Source organism: Naegleria gruberi (genome assembly GCF_000004985.1).
Source record: "Naegleria gruberi genomic scaffold NAEGRscaffold_1, whole genome shotgun sequence".
NCBI lineage: Eukaryota > Heterolobosea > Eutetramitea > Acrasida > Naegleriidae > Naegleria > Naegleria gruberi.
Genome location: NW_003163326.1, coordinates 1110564 through 1133928, shown reverse-complemented (window position 1 = coordinate 1133928; position 23365 = coordinate 1110564). Strand labels below are relative to the sequence as shown.

The following is a 23365-nucleotide window of genomic DNA, read 5'->3' as shown; positions in this document are numbered from 1 at the left end:
TGTTTTAGAACATTTCTGTTTTACTTTGAATTCTTTGAATTGATTTTTGATTCAATATTTCACAAATCATTCTTCATTCCTGTGCCAACTAACATTGTAACCAAATCAATAACTCACATTTTGGGACAACAAGAGTTTTCAAAGCCAAATGTTGAAAATATGCAAACGATATTGGAGAAGGCAGTTCAAATGAGATTGAAATACATTAATGAAAATGATGGGAAACTAGCATTTGCAGAATTTTGTGAATCATTTTATCAACATGTTGTAAATGTTGGATATAGTAGGAATTCAACTCAAAATCAACCAGCAACTCCTCAAGCAGATGTGCTCTCCATAATGGATACACACGATGTGCCCATCTCTGTAATTGGAGCTGAGAGACAGAAATTGAGGTTGCGAAAGGAAATTCTGAAATTATATTCTGTAAAAGATAGCAAGTAGTAACCAATGTTATTGAATAAACAATTTATTCATAGCCATACCTGAATTTGTGATTCTTAATGAACTTTTTAGCATGCAGATCAGTTCTATTAAATAAAACCTTGTAGACAACATTTTTAGAAAATGGAGTTTTTGGTGTGATACTTGCTGAGAGAGTTTCAAAAGCTGGATTTTGGTTTGATCCATTGATTAAATATTCTGAAGCTTTGTCCATTACATTCGCAATCACATTCTTCAAGAAACCAGTTGTCTGAATAATAAAATTCCAATCCGAAATACCTTCTCCATCACTATAAAAGAATTTCTCAATCAAACTCAAATCAGAAAGGAAATATTTTGTATCGGAAGCACTGTATTGCCTCTTATTCAAATGGAACTCATTTTGAGAAATGTATCCATCAATAATGATAAACTGTAAGGATTTGATTAAATGTCTAAACATGGACATAATAATCCACTCTACACAGTTTGGATCATCTGTCATTTCTACTAGAGACTCCAAGCATGGTTCAAAGTAGTCCTCAATCATTTTGGAAAGAGTCATATCCTTAACAGTTGGCAAATAAAGTTCTCCAAATAAATTATTATAAAGTTCGTGATAGATATTTCTACATCCTATTATTTCAGTTAGTTGTTTGATGAAATCTTTCAAAAGTTCTGATGTACCTTCCAAGTTGGAATAAAAATCAATAGGGAGTAACGTTGCTGGAAGAGATGTACTATTGGTATTCGTCTTACCAACAAAGAGTAAGCGGTAATTATCTGATTTTTCAATGAGTTCCTTCACAACCTTGATATATTGTCTTCTAGTGTTGACCAAATTGGCCAATCTCACAAACAATTCTTCGTAACTAATACCATTTGATTCAAATCTTGGTGTTATAAATCCATTGGTGTTGTCAGCAGTTTCTCCTGATGACATTAGCTTTTTGAGAACACCATTACCTGAAGTGTTTACTGTAATTGAAGAAAATGGTTGTATCTTTTTTGGAATAAAATCTTCAACTTTTGGCAAGTTATGAACCATATGGACACAATACCTTTGCATGAGTCCAGACAGGCATTGATTAAAATGTCTGAAATATTCCATAGCATTCGGCATGCACAACTTGTACAGAGTTGGTAAACCCTGTCTGACGAATGTGAAAAGGTCAACATGTGAAGAGGAATACATAACCTCCTGACTGATAGGTTCAAACTTTTCCAATTTTACAGAATTTTCCAGATATTTAAAGTATTGATTTTGAATGTTATTCATCCAATTATTCATTGGTACTCTGAGTATTGAAATGTTTGGTTCGAACAGTTTTGACATTTTGAATGGATATTCTTTTCTTATATTTTCCAAATCAGTCAACTCTAACTCTTCATCATTGAACAAGTATTCATTGAATATTTTCAAAAATGATTCAAATATTTCGAATATTTCAAAAACTCCTCCAGAAACTTCTGTTTTAACATACTTTGAAAATACTGTCTGAACATCCTTCAAATAATTTGACAAATTCAAGTACAGGGAATCGATAAAGGCATTTGGATAATAATCTTTAGAGCCCAAGTAAGTAAAGAAGGTTGATTGTTGGTAGGATAATTCTTCAAGGATATCTTTACCAAACTTGACCAGTTCATCCAATACAACACTGTCATCAATTATGTTATTACTTCCTGCTTGTTCTGAAGCAGAATGCATATTACTAGATTTGATTCTTTCATATTGCTTTCTCATTGAAAGCTTGGTGATATAGTCAAATACTGTACTCAAGTTGGTCAAATTATTTTCATTCTTTTGCATAATGTAATAGACATATTTAAAGAGTTTGAGATGGGAGGAAAATACTTCATGATCGATAGTATAACTAGATGTGAAATCCATGAGTGAATTACCCAAAATGTGTCTCATATTATTAAATACATTATTGTACAATGAGAGTTCCTCTTTTGAATAATTTGAAAATTTGGTATGTTTGATATAGTATTGTAAAAGGCATAAAAGGTAACGATCACACAGTAAAAGTAGATCTGTATCTGTTTGACAATTTTGTTCCATTCTGAACACAGAATCAATATAGCACATAATGTCCATCGTTTCAGAAATGTTCAATACTTTACGGTGCAACTTTAAACTCTTGGTTACTTCTTCATCTTCAATAAGATCAATAAAGATGTCGCTCAAATCAATTTCATCATTCATAACATCATCAATATCGTATGGTATCTCAATTTCACCACTCTTGGCCAGCTTTAAAAGGCTCAACACTCTAGTATCTGACAAGTAAGAGTAGAGCTTGATATTCAAAGGATACAAGTAGGGAATTAAATCACCTGTAGAAGGTATTTGTTTGATTAGCGGAGTTACAATGTCAGAATTCAATTTTGTGTAAATTTGAATGATGTCATTAATAGAATCGCTGTCATCAAAATTTGTAAACTCCTCATTCAAAAATTCTTCCAGTTTTTGCATGTCGGTAAATGTAATGTTATTCAGTTTGAAATTAATATTTGTTTGTTGTTTCAAAAATAGTAACAAGTTGTTATAGAAAACTTGTGAATATTGTTTGATGATATCTAAATTTTCATTCTTCAAAACTAATCCAATGAGTTTCCATAATTGGAGAGAAGTTTTGGAATCTGTACTTGGTTGTAATTTAATTTTTGAAATAGTTTGATAATATTCGACACTATCTATTGTATTTAGAGAATTGGTAAATGAAGCAGAATTGGTAACTCGTTTAACCATCTCAAAATGTTCATTCTTTGAAACTCCACAATATTTTCTAACAGTATTCAAAATTGCATCCAAATTTTCTCTATTTCCACTGAAATCTACCAGACCATTAGAATTTAATAATAAAATTTCATAACTGAGCGATTTGAGCTCATTATAACTATCAAGTTTCCAAAATTGATCAGTATTTTCCTTTGTACTTCCCATAATGGTTGTGTACATGATTTCTTTAGTATCTAATAGGGCTGGCTTTGGAAGAGGTTTAATTCTCTTCTCGGCAATTGGAGAGGAAACTTCATTAACAGGAGTAGTAATACTTGGGTACAATGTGCCACTTTCATTAACAGAAGTTGTAATACTTGTTGGTGTTGATAGTATTGGTTCGGTAAATGTATTAATTTTAGTTGGTGAAGGAATAGAAGAAGTATTGATAATACTAACTGGATTATTGTCCAATGAATTAATAGTAGAATCAAATTGTTGTTGTTGTGAATTAATTGCGAAAGCATTTTGTGGTGTGAGTGGTAATGGTTTTTTAATACCTGGAGATTTTCCCAAGTTTTGTTGTGTTGTTGATGGAGGATGATGAATCATTTGTGTGTCTTGAATTAATTCCTTCTTCTTATTCAAATCAAATTTTGTCAAATCAATAGAAAGTTTTCTAGTTAAATGATTCATAACGTAATGAATATCTGTAATATTACTCAATTCATTAACATGATCAATATCATCACTTTTAATATTCTTAATATATTCCCTATCACTCTGATTCAACAATTCCGAATGTTGTTGCAACATGAATAATAATAATACATTCCGCTCATATTCATATACTGAATTTTTCAATATTTGATCATTAATTAATAATTGATCCGATTTGTGGCCATCTTGTGTTTGCCGACTGAATCGTGTTTTGGCATTGGAGATGGCTTTCATTTATTTTTTTAATTTTGAAAGATCTTTTTTATTCCAATAATTTTGAAATTACCTTATCACTTTCCATTTGTAATTGAAGATAGATAAGAATGTCGTTTTGAATTTCCCTCTCTTGTGGGTTCATTAGTGTCATCTTTTTAACATGATCGTGTAATTTGAAAATGACGTGCTTGATTTCCCTTGATAAACTTGATATTAATTCCCTTCGATCGTTCATCATTGTTAGAGGTGAGAGAAGGAGTATAACATTTTCAGATTTTAGGGTTTGTTGAATTTTCTCAATCACTAACATGACAGTTTCATTGGTATCTGCATATAGATTACATATTAATGAACTTTCATTTTCAACAACTTGTTCACTATAATATTGGACTCGATAGTAGAGGGATGAACTGTAACCCTTAGAGAGTGTGTTAAATTCAAAATTGGTAGTCGGTATTGTTGGCGAGTCAGTTTTTGAAGGATTTTCTGAAATATTCATACCTAGCTCATTGGAGAGGCACTCTTTTAGTATTTGCTCTATTGAAGTGCCAGAATGTGATTTGTTGTTCCTCATCAAAATGAATTGTACATGTTGGATATCAGGTTGTTCAATTTCTATGGGGGATGGCTTGATTCCAAATAGTTTATCCGTGCTTGAAGGTTGAATACTTCCAAGATATTCGAATTGAGTTTGATTTGGGTTGGTGGTATCTCTCTTGATAACCATACACTTTACAGAGAGATTTGGATCTGAATAGTGTTGGGGAGTTTTCATTTTCAGGACGAGATCAGATGTTTCAGAGTTTTCAGATTTGAATATTTCACTCTCCATATTAACAGTGTTTGAAATTGGTACTATTAATAAATCCAAGTTGGGATTACACTTATTGAACATCGTTCTTATTGTCCACTGATTAATATTAAAGGATTGAGAAGCATACTGAATGGTGATATCTGATGTATCCTTGTTATTTTTTCCTTCTATTCTTTTATCATAGAATAAAGTATTTCCAAAATTAATTGAATTATTTTTGAATAAAATCCTAGTGCCAATTTCCAACTCTTCATTTTCATCCAAAGCCTCGATTTCGGTAGAGCTAGAGTTGATACCTTTCAAAATATCCAGAGTGACCTCTTGTTGATGTTGAATTAATTGAGATTTGAAAAAGGTATTGCTCTCAATTTTGGTTAAATCATGGTGACATTGTTCAATTCGTGATGCAAGAGATCTCAGAACGGAATACAAGTGCTTTCCCTTAATATTCTTCTCTTTAATGGTAATGTTTCCATCAGTAATGGATTCGTTCATATTAGGTATAAGTGTGTATGATACTTTCCCAAAACTCAATTCAGTATGAAAACAAATTAATTGTTGAGAACCTGAATACATAAAATCCCCAATATGATATTCTAAAACACCTTGGATTTCTAGAGTAGATTAAAGATTAATAGTCTATTTTGAAACACATACCTTGTTGAATAGAGTAGTCGAGAAGTGAAACTATACTCACTCGTCTATCGGATGTGTGTACAATCAGATATTCTTCCTTTACTGGATGGCTATTAATTGTCAATACATTAATTTTAACGGGAATAGACTTGATTTCTATACACTTATTAATTAAATTATCTTTGAATATTAATATCTGTTTCTCCACACTTCCAATAAATGTAGAATCGTTGTGAAATGCTAAACAGGAACTATGTGTTGAAAAAGTTGCTTGAGGTAGTTTAAATTGATCATTAATCTTGTCACACCACTCAATGAATGAACACTCATTACGAGAACAACAAACTGGTACATTAAATAAACTGTACTGATTCTTATTCGATGCCAATACAATATTAACAAAATCTCTATCACCACCAATGTAATCACAATAAATAATTTTAAATTTCACGTCACTCGATTCTTCTTCATTTAAATTCGTAAATAATACCTCATTATTAGAATTAATATAAAACAAGTGTGAATCCTGTTTCATAATAAAATTAGGCCCATCCAATCCATATATTTCCAATTTAGATTTTTCATTAAATTGATCACTTGTATCCATTTCAAAACACTTTAACCAATTATTATTCATTTGTCCACACAATTTTACATGAATCATCATGGTTTGATAATTATTTAATAGTGATACCATGTATATTTGTGATCTATGAATTATATTAAAATCACATAATTCGTTAAATTCTACCTACATTCCGATAGTTGTATTAAATATTTCAAACAATTCTACTTGATTGATAGGAGGATGTGATGTAAATAATTGCAATATGGAGGATTTCTTTAATGCTAAATCATTACCATTCCACTCAAACCATTCCTCTATCAATTCATTATTATTCCGATCAAAATGTAATGCAATAAAATGTCCATCTTTAACCCCTCTTACAATGAAAGACATTTTTTAAACTTGGATTTAATGAAGGGTATTTTATTTGAAATTTTTTTCAAACCTAAAACAGAAACGAACTAATTATCTTATTTAATACACAAGATCCATTTTTGAGATATTGTATTTTAAATAACCATGATATGAAATAAAGTTTATTTCATAAATTGAAATGTAATTTCTAGCCTGAATTTGTTGTCAAATTATATTCTATTAGACAGTTATTACAAAAATGCCGACACATCAAACACATTTTTTAATTCATCAGGAAAACCAAATTGATTCTTTTATTATTCTGTATTCAATAAATAACAAAACCCTAACATCTTTTAAATATAACAACTACAAAGTTATTTCATGTTGGTTGATTGTTGATTTGGTGATTTATTTAATGATAAAATCAACAATTCAAAAACAACATGAACAGATGATTAATTAGGGCAATCAAGTATTCGAACACTTAGTTCGTTTCTTAAATATAAGTATTTCCTGTAAAATGAGTTGTAAATAGCCTTCATAATAATTTTCTATTTCTCTACATTTAAATTGAGAATATGATTTATCAAATTATTTATAAAAAAAAATTCATTCCAAAATGCTCCAAATTATTCATTATATTCTCTTAAAATACCTACTCAACCAATTGGTTGAATCAAATAACGTCTTAAGGATGCTTATAAAATTCTTTTTAAGGTACAATAAAATTGCATGTTTGTGTTTTTAAAATGAACTTCAATAATCCCTCCTTGATTTTCTTTGTGAATCTTGTGATAAATATATTCTTCCTATGTTCTTTTCTTAACATCAATAAACTCATTCAATCGTACAAGATTTATATTTATAAAAGCAGGTCTCAAAAATAAAACACCGATTGTTTCAGCTTTAAATAACTAGGTTTGAAAGACTCGAAATGTTTAAGGAATTATGTTTTGAAGGAAGATGATGTATATTATTTTCTAATAAACAATTGGTTCTTTAATTTTATTAGAAAATTCTAAATTACCTTGTTTCTTGATTTGAATTACCAAAAACTGCTTTTGATGAACCAAAAACTACTACAGCTTCAACTTTTTTCAAAACTTCAAATTGACTAACCAAACAAATGAAAAAACCAAAAAAGATCATAATATCTCAGTGTAACAATGGTAAACTTAGTAGTACCGTTTAGGTAGTTTAGTCTAAATTCAAGTTTTCACAAAATTTGTTTTTGAGTTGAATTGATTTTTTGTGTTTTATTTTTTCGCAGTAAGCGTTAAGCTTATGTAGGTTTATTAACAACAATAAAATAAGTGTCAACTAGCAAATTTCAAAAACAATTTTAAAAATTTACAAGAATGGCATCATCATTAAAAGATTTACTTGCCACTTTCACACCACAAGTGGCTAAAGAATTCCCACCACCCCACCCTAACACAAAATAATTTCAATAGAAATTTCAGATCTAGTAAGTCAATAATTTTTTAATAATTTATTATTTTATTGGATTTCATTTGATCATATCCAATTTGGTGACAGATAATTTGATCAAATGACATTTTCATTTGGATAGCCAATTATCTAAAGCAATAGCTTTTGTAGTATTGCTTGGTAGTTGATATCAAGTGGATATCACTATCAGGAACAAGACAGGATCATTTGTTGACCTGGTTCCTTAATCAACTTAGTAGCACCGTTTCAGTTTTACCTAGTTGTAATAAACACCGGAAATTTATTTATGTTTTTAACAATAAAAGCTGAAAGTAGTCAAATGATGATATTTGAAATATATATATATATATATATATATATATTTTAATTGATGTTAGATATTAGTTGGACCATTTATTTTTAAACTTATCACTCCATCAACCTCCATGAATCTAGTTGTCTATTTCTTGTTGTAAGAGTTTTTCTTTGTTTTAATAAACAACTATCACTCTACTTTTACTACTTCTAATAACAGTGTTTTTGTAATATTTTTACAAAGTTTGTTCTTTCTTTGAATTCATTTTCTTTGGATTTACCATAAAGATTATTACTTCCAATCAATAATCTTCATAATGATAATACCAACTTTAGAAGATTTTTAAAAATTAATGGTTTTTTATATTACTTTGTTAAGCTTTTCTAAATTTCAAATCGATAAATTTTTGAAAATTTATTTTAGCTTCTTAATTTTCAATTAATTTCATTATCTTTATATCTAAATCACTTTTAAATGATTTTTCAGATAAACCAATTTAACCATCTAATAAACCAACTTTCAACAAAAATTTTTTCGGATGTATTTATATATATATATAAATGCATGCGAAAATTTTTATTTTATTTTTATTAAATATCTAATATGACAAACATATCCCACCAACGCATGTATGAAAATTCGTATTTTTCATTGAAATACTAATAAATTTCTAGTTTTTATCGAAATTTTTTTGAAAAAAACATTTTTTAAAAAAATACCAAAACTCAACATTTTTTCCATTTTTTAATTTACATATTTTTACTACTCGATATTAAATGGGAAACATGGGATCTCTAATAAAAAGAAAGTACTTTTAATAGCTTTTCATTTAGATTATTGCAATCAAATTAAATTGTAACTGTTTATATATATATATTTATTCTCAAAGTCATTTACAACTAATAAAGTGAAAATATACAACACTTGACTTACCAAGGTAACCAAATTACTAGATTCTAAAGGAAATACAATATATATTCATAAAGGTATTACTCATCATACTCTAGTTTCTATTACCTTAAAATTTAATTACGGCCAATTCAAACAGGCAACAAAAGACACACATTATCAGACATTGTAATCCACATTTGGTTCTGTTGAAACAATAGTTATTGGAGGATGAATATTCGTTAATTGATCTCCGTTACTCTTATTTCTTTTAAGATATGCAAAGATAGTACAACTTGGAACACAAAGCAAACAGTATAATATTATAAAGCTTGCAAAAACATACATGGCACTAAAAGCATCCATGTTATAGGTATTCTTTGTGGCAAACTCTGATGGTCTCATAGGATTATAGAAACATTGTCCAGTCTGATTCACTTTCCACAAATCAAAATACATGTCAATGCAAGAAAATTCGTTTCTGCAATCCTTAACCATTAGTGAACCAATTGTCTTGTTTTCCACGGTCAAATATTCCATTGTAATTTCTCCCCTCCAATATTCAAAACAATCCATTCTACATTTTTGATGACTGATACTGTGACAGCATCGACAGTGGCGATCTTTTTCATCACAATCACACTCACTGCAACATATGTAACCTCCACAACAATAGGCAGATGAGTTATAGGTTAAATAAGAATCAGCATTATTGCAAGAAGGCAATTTAGAATATTCACACTCGTTACAACCAAAGCAACTAGTTTCACAGTGTTTGTATGAGAGAACTTCTCTTTTAATTACCTTTTTGTTGATTCAGGATTTTAAGAGGGTCTTAATAGACACTACTAACCTTACAAGTTGTCGGAAGGAAAGTTTCCTTAACTCTAATTTCTACAGTACAAAATTTCATACTAAAATTCCAATCATACCATATTAACTTACCATAGAAATTGCTTCCAAAAAACACTCCCAACCATACTATAAAACAAATCACAAAACAACAAGCTGACCCAAATGCAAATTGAGAGAGGAAGAATATTTTACGTGGTGGTAGCTCTTCCCCCATGGTTATTATTCTCAAACTATTTTTTTTACTAATAGAGTTAAAAAAAACGGTGGGCCAATAAGGTGGTAGTAGCACGCTAAACGATGATGAGTATTATTAGTAAGGTATAAATAATTTATTTCTAATAGGATGGTATCATGGATTGGAATCTCATCAAACCATCAAAACAAGCCAATTTTTTAGCTTTGAAATTGTCTTTGGCGTTGGCATCACCAATTACATTTTGTTTGACATAGATGGTGCATTTGTGACAATTATTGGCCTTTACATACTCTTCAATGAATTTGATGGATGCATAATATTGAGAGGAGGCTAAATCATTCAGTACCATTTGTGGTTCGTCGAGCAATAATAACTTTTTGTAAACTACTGCTGGTCTTTCCTTTATAATCTCTTCTTCAATAAATTCTCTAGCAACTTGTAATCCACATTTACTGTAAATAGTACCAATGATAGCATTGACTGTATTGGATAAAATTTCAACTTGTGATTTGAATGACATTTCATTCCATCCAACAACACGTAATGTATAATGCTCGTTATCTACTTCAATTATATTATCATTCAAGTCTGTAATATTATATTTGGTACAAATTTGATTCAATGATTTGTTCAATTTAGTATCATTTTCAACTGTCTTATTGTTGTATTGATTTGACAAATTCCAATATTGATTAGCCACAATAAAGGCCAAAAATGATCTATTATTGTAGATGGATTTGATAAGATTGACAGTGTTAAAATTCTCGCGTCCACAATTATTTTGATTAACCATATACTTTTGAGAAATTATTTCTGTTAAAACCATATTCAATACAAATGATCCAATAAAACTCAATCGTTCTTGACTCCTAACTTTACCAGTTCCATAAGATGCATGAGTGACACTTCTCAGTAATAATGTTTGTAAATGAGCATCTGTATCGTTATCCAATTTGGTGTCCTTATTTTCAGGTGTTCCACTTTTTGCTAACTCTCTGTTAATGATTCTGGATTTTTCCAAGAATTTTTGTAATCCAGGTGTTAAATTCGTTTCAGTATAAATCTTCCCGCTCTTGGATATTTGGATTTTCGTGGAACTATTTAAAATTGGTGTTTGCTGAATATCAATTTGTTGTTGAGAGTGATTGTTTGTTATTGTAGTGTTGGTGTTGGCTGTAGTAGTTTTAGTAACTACTGTCGCATAGCATCGTCTCGAGAGGCAATTCCATCGTGATGAAAACAAGCCAAATGTTGAAACGGAAGTGTGATGAGTCGCAAGGGTAACATTTAAAACTTTACGCAATGAATTATTGTTGAACATTTTTTTTGATTGAATTTTTTCATGTTGGGTGAACAGAAAACTCAAAGGTTTCTTGGAGCATTGATATATTGTATAATTCAATAAGAAAATTAATAGAAATTTTTATGATATTAAAAACTACAAATTTCATCTATTGTTTACTATTGTTTACATTAGGTTATTATTCAAAATTTAAAAAAATGCAAAATACACCAACACTCAGAAAGAGAAATCAAATTGAAGATCTTCACTCTTCGGAGGAACATCACCACGATCATCATCACCACCACCAAGAACATTCCGATAGGAAATTAATTCAAAGAGCTCAACGAGAAGGGCCATCCTTTCTCATTTCTTGTTGTACAAATTTAAGCTATGTGATTGTATTAGTTAGCGTCTTGTTGGGATTATTTATTACTAATGAAGAATTTTCTTTTATTAAAGAGGAAACTAGAAAGTTGGATTTTACTAGAGTTTATAATGAAAAATTACCCAGTAATCAGGGTTATAATTTATTATTTGTGCATGGGGCCTTTGGAGGAAAGGAAGAATGGCTTGTTAATTATTTCCCATATTTTCAAAAGATTGAAAATCCAAATATTAAATCACTTGGTGCCTTTTCCATGACTGGACATGGTCAATCGAGTCATTCCGAATATATTAAGTGGCTGAGATTGCATGATTATGTAAAAGATTTGAAAACAATTATTGACAACAATTACAAGGGTGAAAAGGTAATTCTTGTTTGTCACTCTTTAGGTGGCTTGGTTTGTCAGAAATATTTGGAATCTCTCGCCTCGAAAAATGATCAGAGTGTTATCATTAGATCTGTAATCTTGTTAGGATCCATTCCTCCAATCCACAGATTTGACAATATTTTACCTTCTCTTTTATATGACCCTAGTATTGCCTTGGATATGGTTCTCACTCAAAGATTGGATCCACTTGTCACCAAAACAACCAAACATACCAAACATTTCCTCTACCATGAAAAGACAAGTGAGTCTCAAATTGAAGAAATCTCCAAACAAGTTCCACTCTACCCAGAGAGTATCATTTATTATCTTGATGCCCTTACTTGTTCATTGAATCCTACACCAATCATGGAATATTTTAGCAAGAGAAGATTTAATATTATGGTGTTAGGTATTGAAAAGGATACCTTCTTTTCAGTTGGTCAGTTTGAAAAGATTGTGGAATTTTGGAAATTAATTTTGGACTCTAAACCACATCATCAAGTTCACTCTGTTTTAATTCCAAACAGCGTTCAAGTAGGTCACAATATGGTTTTGGATGTTGAGTGGAAATTTGTTGCAAACAAATTGAATGATTTCATTTTGGAATTGCATGAATAAACCTTGTATGAATTGCCCTTTGCTTGTTCACAATCAATTAATTCCTCAATGTTATTTGGAATCTAACGACGTTTACAGAGCACAAAATCCAACATCAGAAAAAGGAAAGCAATTTCTAAATGGTATTGCCTAGACATAGTTATCCGGGGCTGTATTTGTGGTATCTTTTCATGATGACCTTATTGATCAAATTCAATTTAAAACTGGTGAACCTTTAATGTTGTAAGATTGTTCATCTCTATGGCGTACAATGTCCTTGATTAAAAATAGATGTTTTTCACTATTTTGTAGATAATAGGGGAATTGGTGTTTGTTTAAAACAACACTCCAAGTTTACGCCTTAACAACGATAAACATTGTACAAAAAAAACACCTCAATCAACACGTACGATGCCAGATCACACTAACGGTTTGAATAATTCTTCAGCATTATTGCCACCTTCTTCTAATTCCTCGTTTCGATACAAATCGCCTAGTAAAAGAGACATGTCCCAAGCACTTGAACAATTAAGATCGATAGATCACAAGTCGACAAATCAATTGATGGAACAAATGTTTTATGTGAAGAAGATTGTTGATCTTTGAGGCCATTCTTGTACTCCTTACCCATGTACATATCACCACCTCTCATTGTAACCTTATCTCAAATTTGAAACATCTGATTGAAAGAATTTCAATAGATATCGATAGATCCATTCTGTTTTCTGAAAGAGGAAATGAAACTAATTACAATAAAAGTTTATTCTTTCTGTTTCCTCTCTTTCCCATTAGATGTTAATCCACAAGCATTAACAGATTTAACCATAATTCAAGAGCTTTTATTGGAAGGAATCAGGTGTATCTCTATTTCAAAACTATTATGTTGAATTGCAGCTGCTTCAACACAGGGAAAAGTAGAAGATTATCCATATGAGGAATACTTTCAAATTATTGACCTAAGTGATATACATGGAGCATTTGTGAGTTTAAAACTCAATGAGCATTAAGAGTACTTATCGCAAGTCCTCATAGCACTTTGTCTTGCTGCATCCGAAATTATTCGCTGTGCGAAAAACTATAAAACAAAGCTCCTCTTTTGTTTTTTGGAGTGAAATTATAAAAAATGACTGCAAGCAAACCAACCACAAAAGTTACTTCTTCACAAATAGCCGAGTCCTTCCCATCTGTGTCTGTCTGGAAGAGACCTTTCGATATTATTATCATTGCTTTTTATTTGACCTTTATTGCTTCTACAGCTTTCTTTGATTATCACAATGTTTTGGCTCCTGCTCTTGGTGTTACAGTCCGAGATTTAATTGATAAGGATATTAAGAGACCATTGGATTGGCCACCTGCACAATTCACTAAAACTGCTTTTAGAATTTGGGGTGAACAAATTGACCCAGTCATGATCACCAATCCACACTTTTGGCAAATCATGGAATGGATTAATGTTGTTTTTATGACTTTTGGTAATGCTGCTATGGCATTGGCTTTCACTTTTGGATGGAGATCATTTAGAACTCTCGGAATTGTTCATGCCACCTCTTTATTGTATAGTTTAGTTGTCTGTATTGGTATCGGAATGTATGGTGGTGAAGGTTATGAATGTAAGTGATTTTTCCCATATGATTATTTTATTTACACAATGAATGAACAGCTGTTAACAAGTTCCAATTTTTGGTTGCCTACTCACTCTATGTCACTTTCCCAATTGTTATCATTGGTAGATTGTGGTATGAAACTCCAAATGTTTTCTGTAGAGATTATGTTTCTAACAAACCATTCATGCAACATGTTCTCGAAGGTTTCTGTGTCATTCACATTTTCTTCTTTATTTTCTTCTTCTATCACTGGATTTTGGTTAATACTCCTTATGTTTTCCCAGGTTCTCCTCCTCCAGTTCCAGTTCTTGGTCCTTACTTGATGGAACTCTCCAAGTTAAACCTCTAAGCTACCACATTAAGTTATTAAGAATGTCAACAACATTCAAATAAAAAATTGTTATTTTAATTGTACAAACAGTTTTTACAATAAATATATTATTATTAGATTCTCGAATTCCAATTAATGATTTAATTACAACATCCTCCTTTTTGTTTTCGTTCTGGTGGTTGGTCGCCTGGTTTAGGAATGATGGCTGGAGTAAGATCTGAATTTACATTATTATTATTATCAGTTTCCTTTGAAGGTAATTTACGTGCAATGGCTACAAAGAGTTCATTAACATTAGTGGCTGCCTTCGCAGATGTTTCCATAAATAATAATCCATTATCTTCGGCATAAGATTTAGCTTCTGCTGATTCCACTTGACGTTTATCTTCAAGATCTACTTTGTTACCAGCAAGAGCAATCACAATATTTGTTGTTCCTTGTCTTTGAAGTTCTTTAACCCAATTCTTAGCACGTTGGAAAGAATCAGCACTAGTTATATCGTACACAACAATTGCTGCAGCAGCTCCTCTATAGTACATTGGTGCTAAAGATTTGTAACGTTCTTGTCCGGCACTAATTGATCCAAATAATTGTTCAGTTTCGAGAATAGTTGTTGTTGTTGTAAAATTAATATATGATGCAGATTTCAAGTATTATAATCATGATGGTAATAAGATGGATTATTACTATTAAAAATTCGTAATTTAAACCTACGTATCCCAAATTTCGAACTTGACAATAGTGTCGCCCAAAGGGACTGTTTGAGTCAAAAAAGCAGCACCAATCGTACTTTCTTGATATTCAAAGAATTGTCCTCTTACAAATCTGAGAACGAGGGATGATTTACCTGTTTACCACAAATGATGATCACTAAATACTTATGAAAAATAACTACTAACGTACCAACAGAACTTTCCCCAAGTAAAACGAGTTTGAAAGGAACCGACTTGGCATTAGGATTTACACTGTCGCTAGACATTTTATAATAGTGGTTAATTTAATTTTAGATTTTTTACAGTTGAATAGAGGAATATAATAATAGGCGACGATTCAATGACGACCAATTTACTATTTCGAAAGGAGGAGGGATGGGTTAAATGATGAAGAAGAAAATAATCAATGCCAATCCTGAGACGATTTTTCACTATGAAACTCGCAGAGGTAGTAGCGGTTTGATGATATTTTTTTAAATTGTCTTGTCGTTGACTGAGAAACTCCTCTCTAACGTACCAATCTCCAATAGAAACCTTCATCGATGGTGATGTTACTAAATGTTCCTTCCTAAATTCAACCTCAACTTATCATTAATTGTAACTTGTTATAATGATGACAAGGAGTTCATCTGACAATAATTACTTTAAAATTGGAGAGAATTTTTATCGGGTAAGGTGTTTTTTGGATTGTGGCGCCAAAAGTTGGTTGTAGACTACAATTTAAAAAAAATGGAACCAACAACAGATGAGGATACACATATTTCAGCCAACGAAGATCCAGAAGAAACTTTGATGGTGGACAATTCCGCAGAGGAGGAAATGACAGAGGAAAATGAGAATGAAAATAGGGATCATGGAACTCCTTTGATTGAGGAAGATGAGAACCAAGAAGGAGAAGAGGCTGATGATGAAGAAAATCAACAATATGGAGAAGAGGAGGATAATCAGGAGGTTCATGAAGAGGAAGATCCAGAAAATGACGGTGAGGAAAATGATGAAGAAAATCTACATCACCACGTTCAGGAACACGAAGTAAATGAAAATGATGAATCAAAGGTTGAGATGGATGAACATTCAGATGCTGGAGATGAATATGATAATCGAGATATTCGAAGAAATAATGAGGACAATGAAGGAGAGGATAGCTTTTATGATCAATCAGAGAATGTAGATGAGGATTCCACTCTCGATTTGAAATGGATTTTTGGAATGAATAAGGACATTTTGGGAGGCATGCACAATTTATGTGACGATTACAGAAAGGAGGTATTTTATGTTGCAGGAAATGTTGGAATAATTTTCAGATACGAGTCAAAGGAACAAATATTACTTCAAGGTCATGTAAGTTTTTGTAAGGAATACGAATTGATTGAAAATGAATGTAAAATTATTATTCAATTAAAAATAGACAAACATGATAACATGCTGTGCAGTCAGTAGGGACAAGAAATGGATTGTAACTGCAGATAGTGGAAAGGAAAATATGATTGTCATTTGGGATAGTTATAAGGGTATTCCAGTCAAAACAATTTTTGACCCTCATCCGGTTGGAATTGAGTCAGTGGACATTTCTTGCGACTCTATGTTAATTTACAGCGTTAGTAGACCTAATGAGGAAGGGGAGCAACAGGTTTCAGTTTGGGAATGGACTGAAGATTTAGAAGGTGCCAAAGTTTCCTCCTTGGTCCCTAATAATGAGCTTCAGACTTCTCTAACTTGCCATTTTGCCAATCCAACAATTTTTTTGACTAGCGGTCCAAAATCTGTTGTGTTTTGGGAAAATCATGAAGACAACAATTCCTTAGAATATTTTTGTCCTAGCACAGCAAAAAGCGACTTTAGGCAGGCATCAAGTGAATTTATTCAAACAACTTTTGTAGATAATACAACTATGGCAGCCTCAGGAACTTCTGATGGTGAAATTGTTCTTTGGGAGAGGAAGATTTTCCCAGACAGAGAAGCAAAGGAAATTGAAAAGGAAGCAATGAAAGTGGTCAAGTAAGTAATTAATAACATTTTCTTATTAAGGATCGATAGAATTCATACAGGGTACAGTGTTAACTACATTACATGTTCTGGACCTTTCATTGTAAGTGGAGGCAGTGATGGATTTGTTAAATTTTTAGATCACAAACTGCGATTAGAGGCATGGTTTGAGGACTTTAATCTTGGATCTATCATTTCCATTTCGTTTGATAAAGCAACAAAGGAAAAGAGCACTATTGAATCAACGGATGGTCCTATCAAGAGGGATTTCTACAGTCCAGACTTTATGATTCAAACCAAGTCTGGTTTTATTGCAAAGGCTAAATCATCTTCCTTTCACGATTATGATGTTGATGGTATGAAGGGTCGAATTATTGTTACTAGTCAAAATGAATCAATTCAAACATTAGCTGTGCATCCAACAAAACCATACATTGCAATATCTGGCCTTTCAGGCTATGTACACATTTGGGATTATCAACTGAAGGAGGTTCTTAAAGTTCTGGTTCTAAAAGGATTATATATTTCAAGTTTGGCATTTGACAATAGAGGTGAATATTTGGCTGTTGGATGTTCGAATGGTTATGTAAAATTTTTCGATGCAGTACTTTTTACTGAAATAGTTCATTTTGGTTATAGACCATCCAAAGCATGTATCCAATCCCTAAAATTTTCTCACGATTCCTTGTTTTTAGCATTTTATGATACTGATTAGTAAGTCATTTATCTAACAATATTCTTTGATAATCAAACAATCAGCTGTGTTGGTATTTTCAAGTTCATGCCAAATCCACAAAAGAAAGGTATGGGAAAGGATGAATGGATGTATTTGGGTAGATATAAATCTCATAAGAGAGCAATTACAGGATTGGAGTTTGGAATTGAACCATATGGTGACATTCCTAGATTAATGTCGGTGTCAGAAGACAGAAGACTGATTGAGTACGATTTAGAAAGCAGCTCAATTCAAGGAGGCATTAAAGTCAAAACAATCCACAGAATCAGTCAAGATGCAGTTCCAACAGCATTTTTATGGTCAAGAGATGAAAACGTAATTGAAACTTATCCAAATGAGAAGAAGTATTTCGATGGTATTCTATTTGCCAATGACCAATACAAGATAACTTCCTTCATAACACCTTATGGCCACAGAGACACCAGGTGTAATAGAACAATTCTCAGCCCAACATATGGAGGACCTCTCAATAGACTAATGATAGTTCCAAATTATGTTAAGGAATCCTCTTCCTTGTTGCCAGAACTTCGACCACCAAAATACATGTGCTACTCTACACATGAAAAAGTAATTGGATTAATTGCATTACCTTTAGATGGCAATCCAAAGCATCATATGGGGTTGGTTGCTCATGCTGGAGAAATCACAGCCTCAGTTGTGTCTCCAGATGGTAAATACTTGTTCACTGCTGGAGGATCGGATTGTATGGTCAACCAATGGAAGATTATTGGTACGCCACTCGATAGAAACAGGCAAGTTGATGAGGGTATTGCACCATATGTGAGTTTGATTGAAGGAGGAGAAGAAGGTGAATTTTTCCAAGAGGTTCAACAATATTTCTACTATGCCCAGATTAGAAGTCAAGGCGAGATTACTACCAGTGAAAGAAAAATCACAGGCAGTGTACCAATTAATCAAATGCCAGATCTAGTTCGTTCTTTAGGATTTTATGCAACCCAATGGGAAATTCAAAATATGATTTATGAATTGAGAGTCATTAAGGGTGTTGGGGACCCAGCTGAGAACAGTTCTTCCAACCTTGAGAAAAAATCAAAGAAGGAACCCGAAATTTTCATCGATTTCAATGCATTTGTGAAAATTTATGTAAATCACAGACCAGTATTTGGAATTCAGAGAAAGGATATTGAGGAAGCATTTATCAAGCTAGGCAGTGAACCAATCACTGGTTTCATCAACAAAACTGATTTGTTCCAAAAACTTAAAACGATGGGCGAAAGAATGAGTGAAAATGAACTCAATGATTGCCTCTGTAAATTACTCAAAGACACTGTGACGGTTGCTTCTTTGGAAGAGCGATTTACCTCAGTTGAGTTTGCAGAAAAATTACTAGGATTTTCAGATGAAACAGCAGAAGAAGTGCATTAGTTTGACAATGATATAAAAAGTCTTTATTCTTCAAGTTTTTCATCATCCATCTCATAGAGCTTTGCAATAGCTTCTTTAATGAGAGGATTTTCTTTAGAGCCATCTAAATCGAGAGCAATATTAAACTCATACAAAGCCAGGTCTTTCTGCTTTCTGGAGGCATAAATTTTACCACATGTAAAGTAAATTTGAGATTCTTTTGGAACCATATGCTTCAGTTCTTTCAATTCTTCCAGTGCTTCGTTATACTTTTGGAGTGATATGAGGGCATTAGCTTTCTTAAATTTGGGCATTGGGTTTTGTGGATGAATCTTGATGGCACAAGTGAACATTTTAATTGCTGACTCAAAGTGATTACAGGCAGCTTCTGCCATACCCGCATAACAATAGAGTACTGAACTCTTAGAATTAATACTGATGGCTTTGGAGAAATGATACATAGCCAATTGATACTTTTCCTGTCTAAAGTAAACTGTGCCAATACCATACCATGCATTATAATGTCTGTCATCTATTCTAATTGCATGTCTATAGCATTGTAATGCACCATCCAAATCATCATTTGCAGCTCTTTCATGGCCAGCTAATGTATAGGCATAGGTGAAAAGATTATTAACTTTTGTAGCTCGTTCGAAGAATTTTAAGGCTGTCTCATGGTCCTTTTGTTGACTGAAACAGTTACCGATGGCACACAATGTTTGTGGTGCCATTTTATCAATTTCACTCATATGTTGAGCAAGATAACTGAGCTTCTTATCTTTTTTCAAGTGCCACAATATGGTGCTGTATATTTCCAATCCTTCCAATCTGTATGGCTCATTCATTTGTATCTTTTCGAATGCAGTTTCTGCATCTTCATATTGAGCCATCTCGAAATGAGATCTTCCCACATGTTGTAACGTCCACCCACTTTGATAATGTTTTGGAGGAAGTCTTTCGAAAGCCTCTATGGCTTCCTTTCCTTTGTATTGGGAAAAGAATTTGTATGGTATGGCATGTGCATAAAGGAGGGAGAGTATTGCCCTTACATCATTTACAGTAACTTTCTTATAATTAAATGAAAATGTTGACTGCCATGTGCTGAAGGAAGGGAATGATACAGAACTTGGATCCAAAGGAATTGATGGAAGAGGTGTTGTTGCACTCAAAATTAATTCTGGTTGATTAGGCAGAGAATCTCTTTGGTATGGTCTTTGTGGAGATGCTCTGTAATTTTTAGAGAAGGAATGAGATGTTTGGGTTGGATAGAGAAGGAATGGAGATTCTTCTGACTCGCTACTCGAGCTTGTAATACTTGATCTTCCTAGCTTTTTATCGGCAGAGTCGAATGATATTTTCTTTGTTGTGACTCCAGTGATGGTTTGGCTCTTTCTTGGAGGTTTTGGTTTTTGAGCTAACACTGGTGGGTGATTAATAATTGAGGAAGGAGACTGTTGAGGAGAAGGAGTTCTATAGAAGAATGAATTTGGAGTTTGTTGTGTTGAAGTGCTATTGAGTAGATCATTTCCTAAACTACTTCTTGAAGCACTTCCTATACTAGTTCTAGTTTTGCTTTTAGTTGATGAGATGTTTGGTGTTTTAGCAGTGGATGTATTGATTATATTGGAGCTTATCAAGTCATTTCCTGATCTAAAATCATAATATTCTTACAATTAAATAAAATTCGAAACTTACTTTGATTTGCTTGGGGTAGATGAAATTCCTGCATGATCATTTGAAAGTTGAATAAATGGCTGATCCATAATTGTGTCACGATCAATAAGTGGATTAGAATTAAATTCAGTGCCTGTGTTTTGCATTGGAGTAAAATTAAAATTGGGCATCAAAGGAATATTGGTAAGACTATTTGGTTGGTTTCCAGTTAAATTAGAATACATTTGAGAAAATCTTTCAAAAAGTGAAGTGGCCTTGTTGGAATCAAACAATCCATCCGATTCTACTTTGTCATATCCTAGTTGGGTTAGTTGTTCGTAGGCAGTCCATAACATTGGACAAAGAGTGACACTTCTATGGAAGTGATAAATTGCCAACTCTTTTCTACAAGTCAACTTGTAGACTATTCCAAGCCAATAATTAATAATAGCGTTATTTTCATTATGTTCGTGACATTTCCTCAAATATCTTTCAGCATCACTGTAGTGTTCCAATTTAATACAACATAAAGAAAATAAATAAAAGATACTTTCTTGTGGATCCATAAAATCAAAGAAACTTTTTGACAATTCTGGATCCGATGATAAAGTGTTGGTTCTAAAGGGAACATCCCATTTTGAAGAATGAAATTTTAGCAAGTGATAAGCAACACTATATTGTCCCGACTCAAAATATGTTTGGGCCATCAATAACAGGTGAGGGATTGATGGGCTTTCCGCAAACAATCTTTCACATAGAAAAATTGCATTTTCATGAAGATGGAAGGACAAGGATTGATGAACAAAATGCCTGATGAATGTTTCCATTTTTTTTAATTTTAAAAATCAATAAAATTTTGGCGCCAAACTTTGCCACCAAGTTTTTATTAGTGGAAAGTAATCAACTTTAAACCCTCTCTTCATTGATGCAAAGAGAGATTTCTTTTTATTTGTTTTTGTTTGTCAATAAAAACTAACTTCAATAGGTATCATGATAGAGATTGAACAATCACCCTTTCAATCAAATATAACACAGGAGTTTTCAAGAATCTACTGCGAAAAATTGCCTTAATTTGACCGTATCCAACAACACCACTCTACTCGACAATATAATATTATCATCATCATCATGATACCAAGTTTGAATCTTGTAGAGAAGGGTTTTGGCTCTTCTGGAAATATTGGTAGTCTAAGGGAAAATGGACATCTTGAGGATGATGAATACTTTGAAGAAAATCAGGAAAATGTAGTAGAAATTAATTCATCAATGACGGAAAAAACATCTGATAGTAATACAAATGAGGATGAATATTGTGATATTCCATTGGCACAATTATATGCCCAGAGAGAACAGGAAATGATAAAAGCAGTGGAATTTGGACAAAAACTATTGAAAAGAGTGAGGTACTTGGAAAATCAGTTAGCATTGGAGAGGACGGAGAAGGATGAATATCAAAAAGCAAAAGGATATTTAGAGGAGGATAATGATGCACTGAAACATAGAATTGAAAACTTGGAGGAGGTATGGAGTTTATTATTTTATCATTTATTGACTTGGATAAGATAATTGATGATTCTCGAAAGGAAAGAAACAAGTTACAGTATACTTGTAAAGAATTGGGACAAGAAATCGAAAAGTAAGTTCCTACTGATTAAAAATATTCTAACTCTGTAAAGACTTCAACAAGAAGCACACGAAAAAGAATGCTTATTGGAGAAATTTTCCCAAATCAAAGAACAGTCAATTGAGTACAAATATAAAATAGAGGATATGAAAGATGAAATTTCAAAACTTAAAACCATTATACAGAGTTTTGAAGAAAAGGAAAGGAACGAGGAGAAGAAAGCAGATCTTTTGAGAAAAAATTCAGAAAAAAGTGAGAAAACAGAAGTCGAATTTTTAAAGAAACAAATCAATGATTTACAACAAAAGATGGAAAAATATCAAGCAGAACGAGATATGGCTCATGTACAAGCCAGAGTTAGAATTAACGAGGTTTGTATTTTCACAGTGTTTGAATTTCAATTTACTTTAAAAGTTGAAACAAAATATGGATGAATTACAGGAAAACGAAAAGAAGTTAAAAGAAATGCTTGAGAAAAAACAACCACCCAGCAAGATTAAAAAGGCACACAACGACGCCACAGAATGCAATAGAGAGTTGAGAAACTTTAGGACTCAATTTCTTAAAGATT

At 32.2% G+C, this 23365-nt stretch overlaps 8 protein-coding genes across 8 annotated transcripts; 3 read left to right on the top strand and 5 right to left on the bottom strand.

Moving 5' to 3' along the window:
• Nucleotides 1–469: 469 nt before the first annotated feature.
• NAEGRDRAFT_45210 (uncharacterized protein) lies at nucleotides 470–5396 on the bottom strand (the record flags this gene model as incomplete). The annotated part of the gene is made up of 2 exons (XM_002683194.1): nucleotides 470–3934; nucleotides 4158–5396. 2 exons carry the CDS (start codon nucleotides 5394–5396, stop codon nucleotides 470–472), a joined length of 4704 nt encoding a protein of 1567 aa, XP_002683240.1.
• Nucleotides 5397–9277: 3881 nt separating this feature from the next.
• On the bottom strand, nucleotides 9278–9637 carry NAEGRDRAFT_61515 (uncharacterized protein; the record flags this gene model as incomplete). Its single annotated transcript, XM_002683193.1, has 1 exon — nucleotides 9278–9637. One exon carries the CDS (start codon nucleotides 9635–9637, stop codon nucleotides 9278–9280), a length of 360 nt encoding a protein of 119 aa, XP_002683239.1.
• A 650-nt stretch (nucleotides 9638–10287) lies between these two features.
• Nucleotides 10288–11469, bottom strand: NAEGRDRAFT_45209 (uncharacterized protein; the record flags this gene model as incomplete). Its single annotated transcript, XM_002683192.1, has 1 exon — nucleotides 10288–11469. One exon carries the CDS (start codon nucleotides 11467–11469, stop codon nucleotides 10288–10290), a length of 1182 nt encoding a protein of 393 aa, XP_002683238.1.
• A 179-nt stretch (nucleotides 11470–11648) lies between these two features.
• Nucleotides 11649–12803, top strand: NAEGRDRAFT_45208 (uncharacterized protein; the record flags this gene model as incomplete). The annotated part of the gene is made up of 1 exon (XM_002683516.1): nucleotides 11649–12803. The coding sequence occupies one exon, from the start codon at nucleotides 11649–11651 to the stop codon at nucleotides 12801–12803; it is 1155 nt and encodes a 384-aa protein (XP_002683562.1).
• A 1102-nt stretch (nucleotides 12804–13905) lies between these two features.
• On the top strand, nucleotides 13906–14735 carry NAEGRDRAFT_61512 (uncharacterized protein; the record flags this gene model as incomplete). Its single annotated transcript, XM_002683515.1, has 2 exons — nucleotides 13906–14392; nucleotides 14443–14735. The coding sequence occupies 2 exons, from the start codon at nucleotides 13906–13908 to the stop codon at nucleotides 14733–14735; spliced, it is 780 nt and encodes a 259-aa protein (XP_002683561.1).
• A 37-nt stretch (nucleotides 14736–14772) lies between these two features.
• NAEGRDRAFT_55970 (rab family small GTPase) lies at nucleotides 14773–15892 on the bottom strand. Its single transcript, XM_002683191.1, has 3 exons — nucleotides 15621–15892; nucleotides 15432–15564; nucleotides 14773–15290 (listed from the first exon to the last, which is right to left on the bottom strand). Exons 1-3 carry the CDS (start codon nucleotides 15694–15696, stop codon nucleotides 14858–14860), a joined length of 642 nt encoding a protein of 213 aa, XP_002683237.1. The 5' UTR covers nucleotides 15697–15892; the 3' UTR covers nucleotides 14773–14857.
• A 600-nt stretch (nucleotides 15893–16492) lies between these two features.
• Nucleotides 16493–19538, top strand: NAEGRDRAFT_29188 (uncharacterized protein; the record flags this gene model as incomplete). The annotated part of the gene is made up of 4 exons (XM_002683514.1): nucleotides 16493–16771; nucleotides 16839–17428; nucleotides 17468–18130; nucleotides 18176–19538. 4 exons carry the CDS (start codon nucleotides 16493–16495, stop codon nucleotides 19536–19538), a joined length of 2895 nt encoding a protein of 964 aa, XP_002683560.1.
• A 3-nt stretch (nucleotides 19539–19541) lies between these two features.
• Nucleotides 19542–21997, bottom strand: NAEGRDRAFT_82880 (cell division cycle protein 27; the record flags this gene model as incomplete). Its single annotated transcript, XM_002683190.1, has 4 exons — nucleotides 19542–20744; nucleotides 20811–21167; nucleotides 21213–21723; nucleotides 21844–21997. 4 exons carry the CDS (start codon nucleotides 21995–21997, stop codon nucleotides 19562–19564), a joined length of 2205 nt encoding a protein of 734 aa, XP_002683236.1. The 3' UTR covers nucleotides 19542–19561.
• Between the last annotated feature and the right edge of the window lie 1368 nt (nucleotides 21998–23365).

Excerpts from the sequence above, each read along its gene's own strand:
- NAEGRDRAFT_55970 (XM_002683191.1), bottom strand. The coding sequence starts at position 15,696 with ATGTCTAGCGACAGTGTAAATCCTAATGCCAAGTCGGTTCCTTTCAAA. Across the intron at positions 15,565-15,620 it reads ACTTGGGGAAAGTTCTGTTG|GTAAATCATCCCTCGTTCTC; the intron begins GTACGTTAGTAG and ends TGTGGTAAACAG. Across the intron at positions 15,291-15,431 it reads AAGTTCGAAATTTGGGATAC|TGCCGGACAAGAACGTTACA; the intron begins GTAGGTTTAAAT and ends TGGATCAATTAG.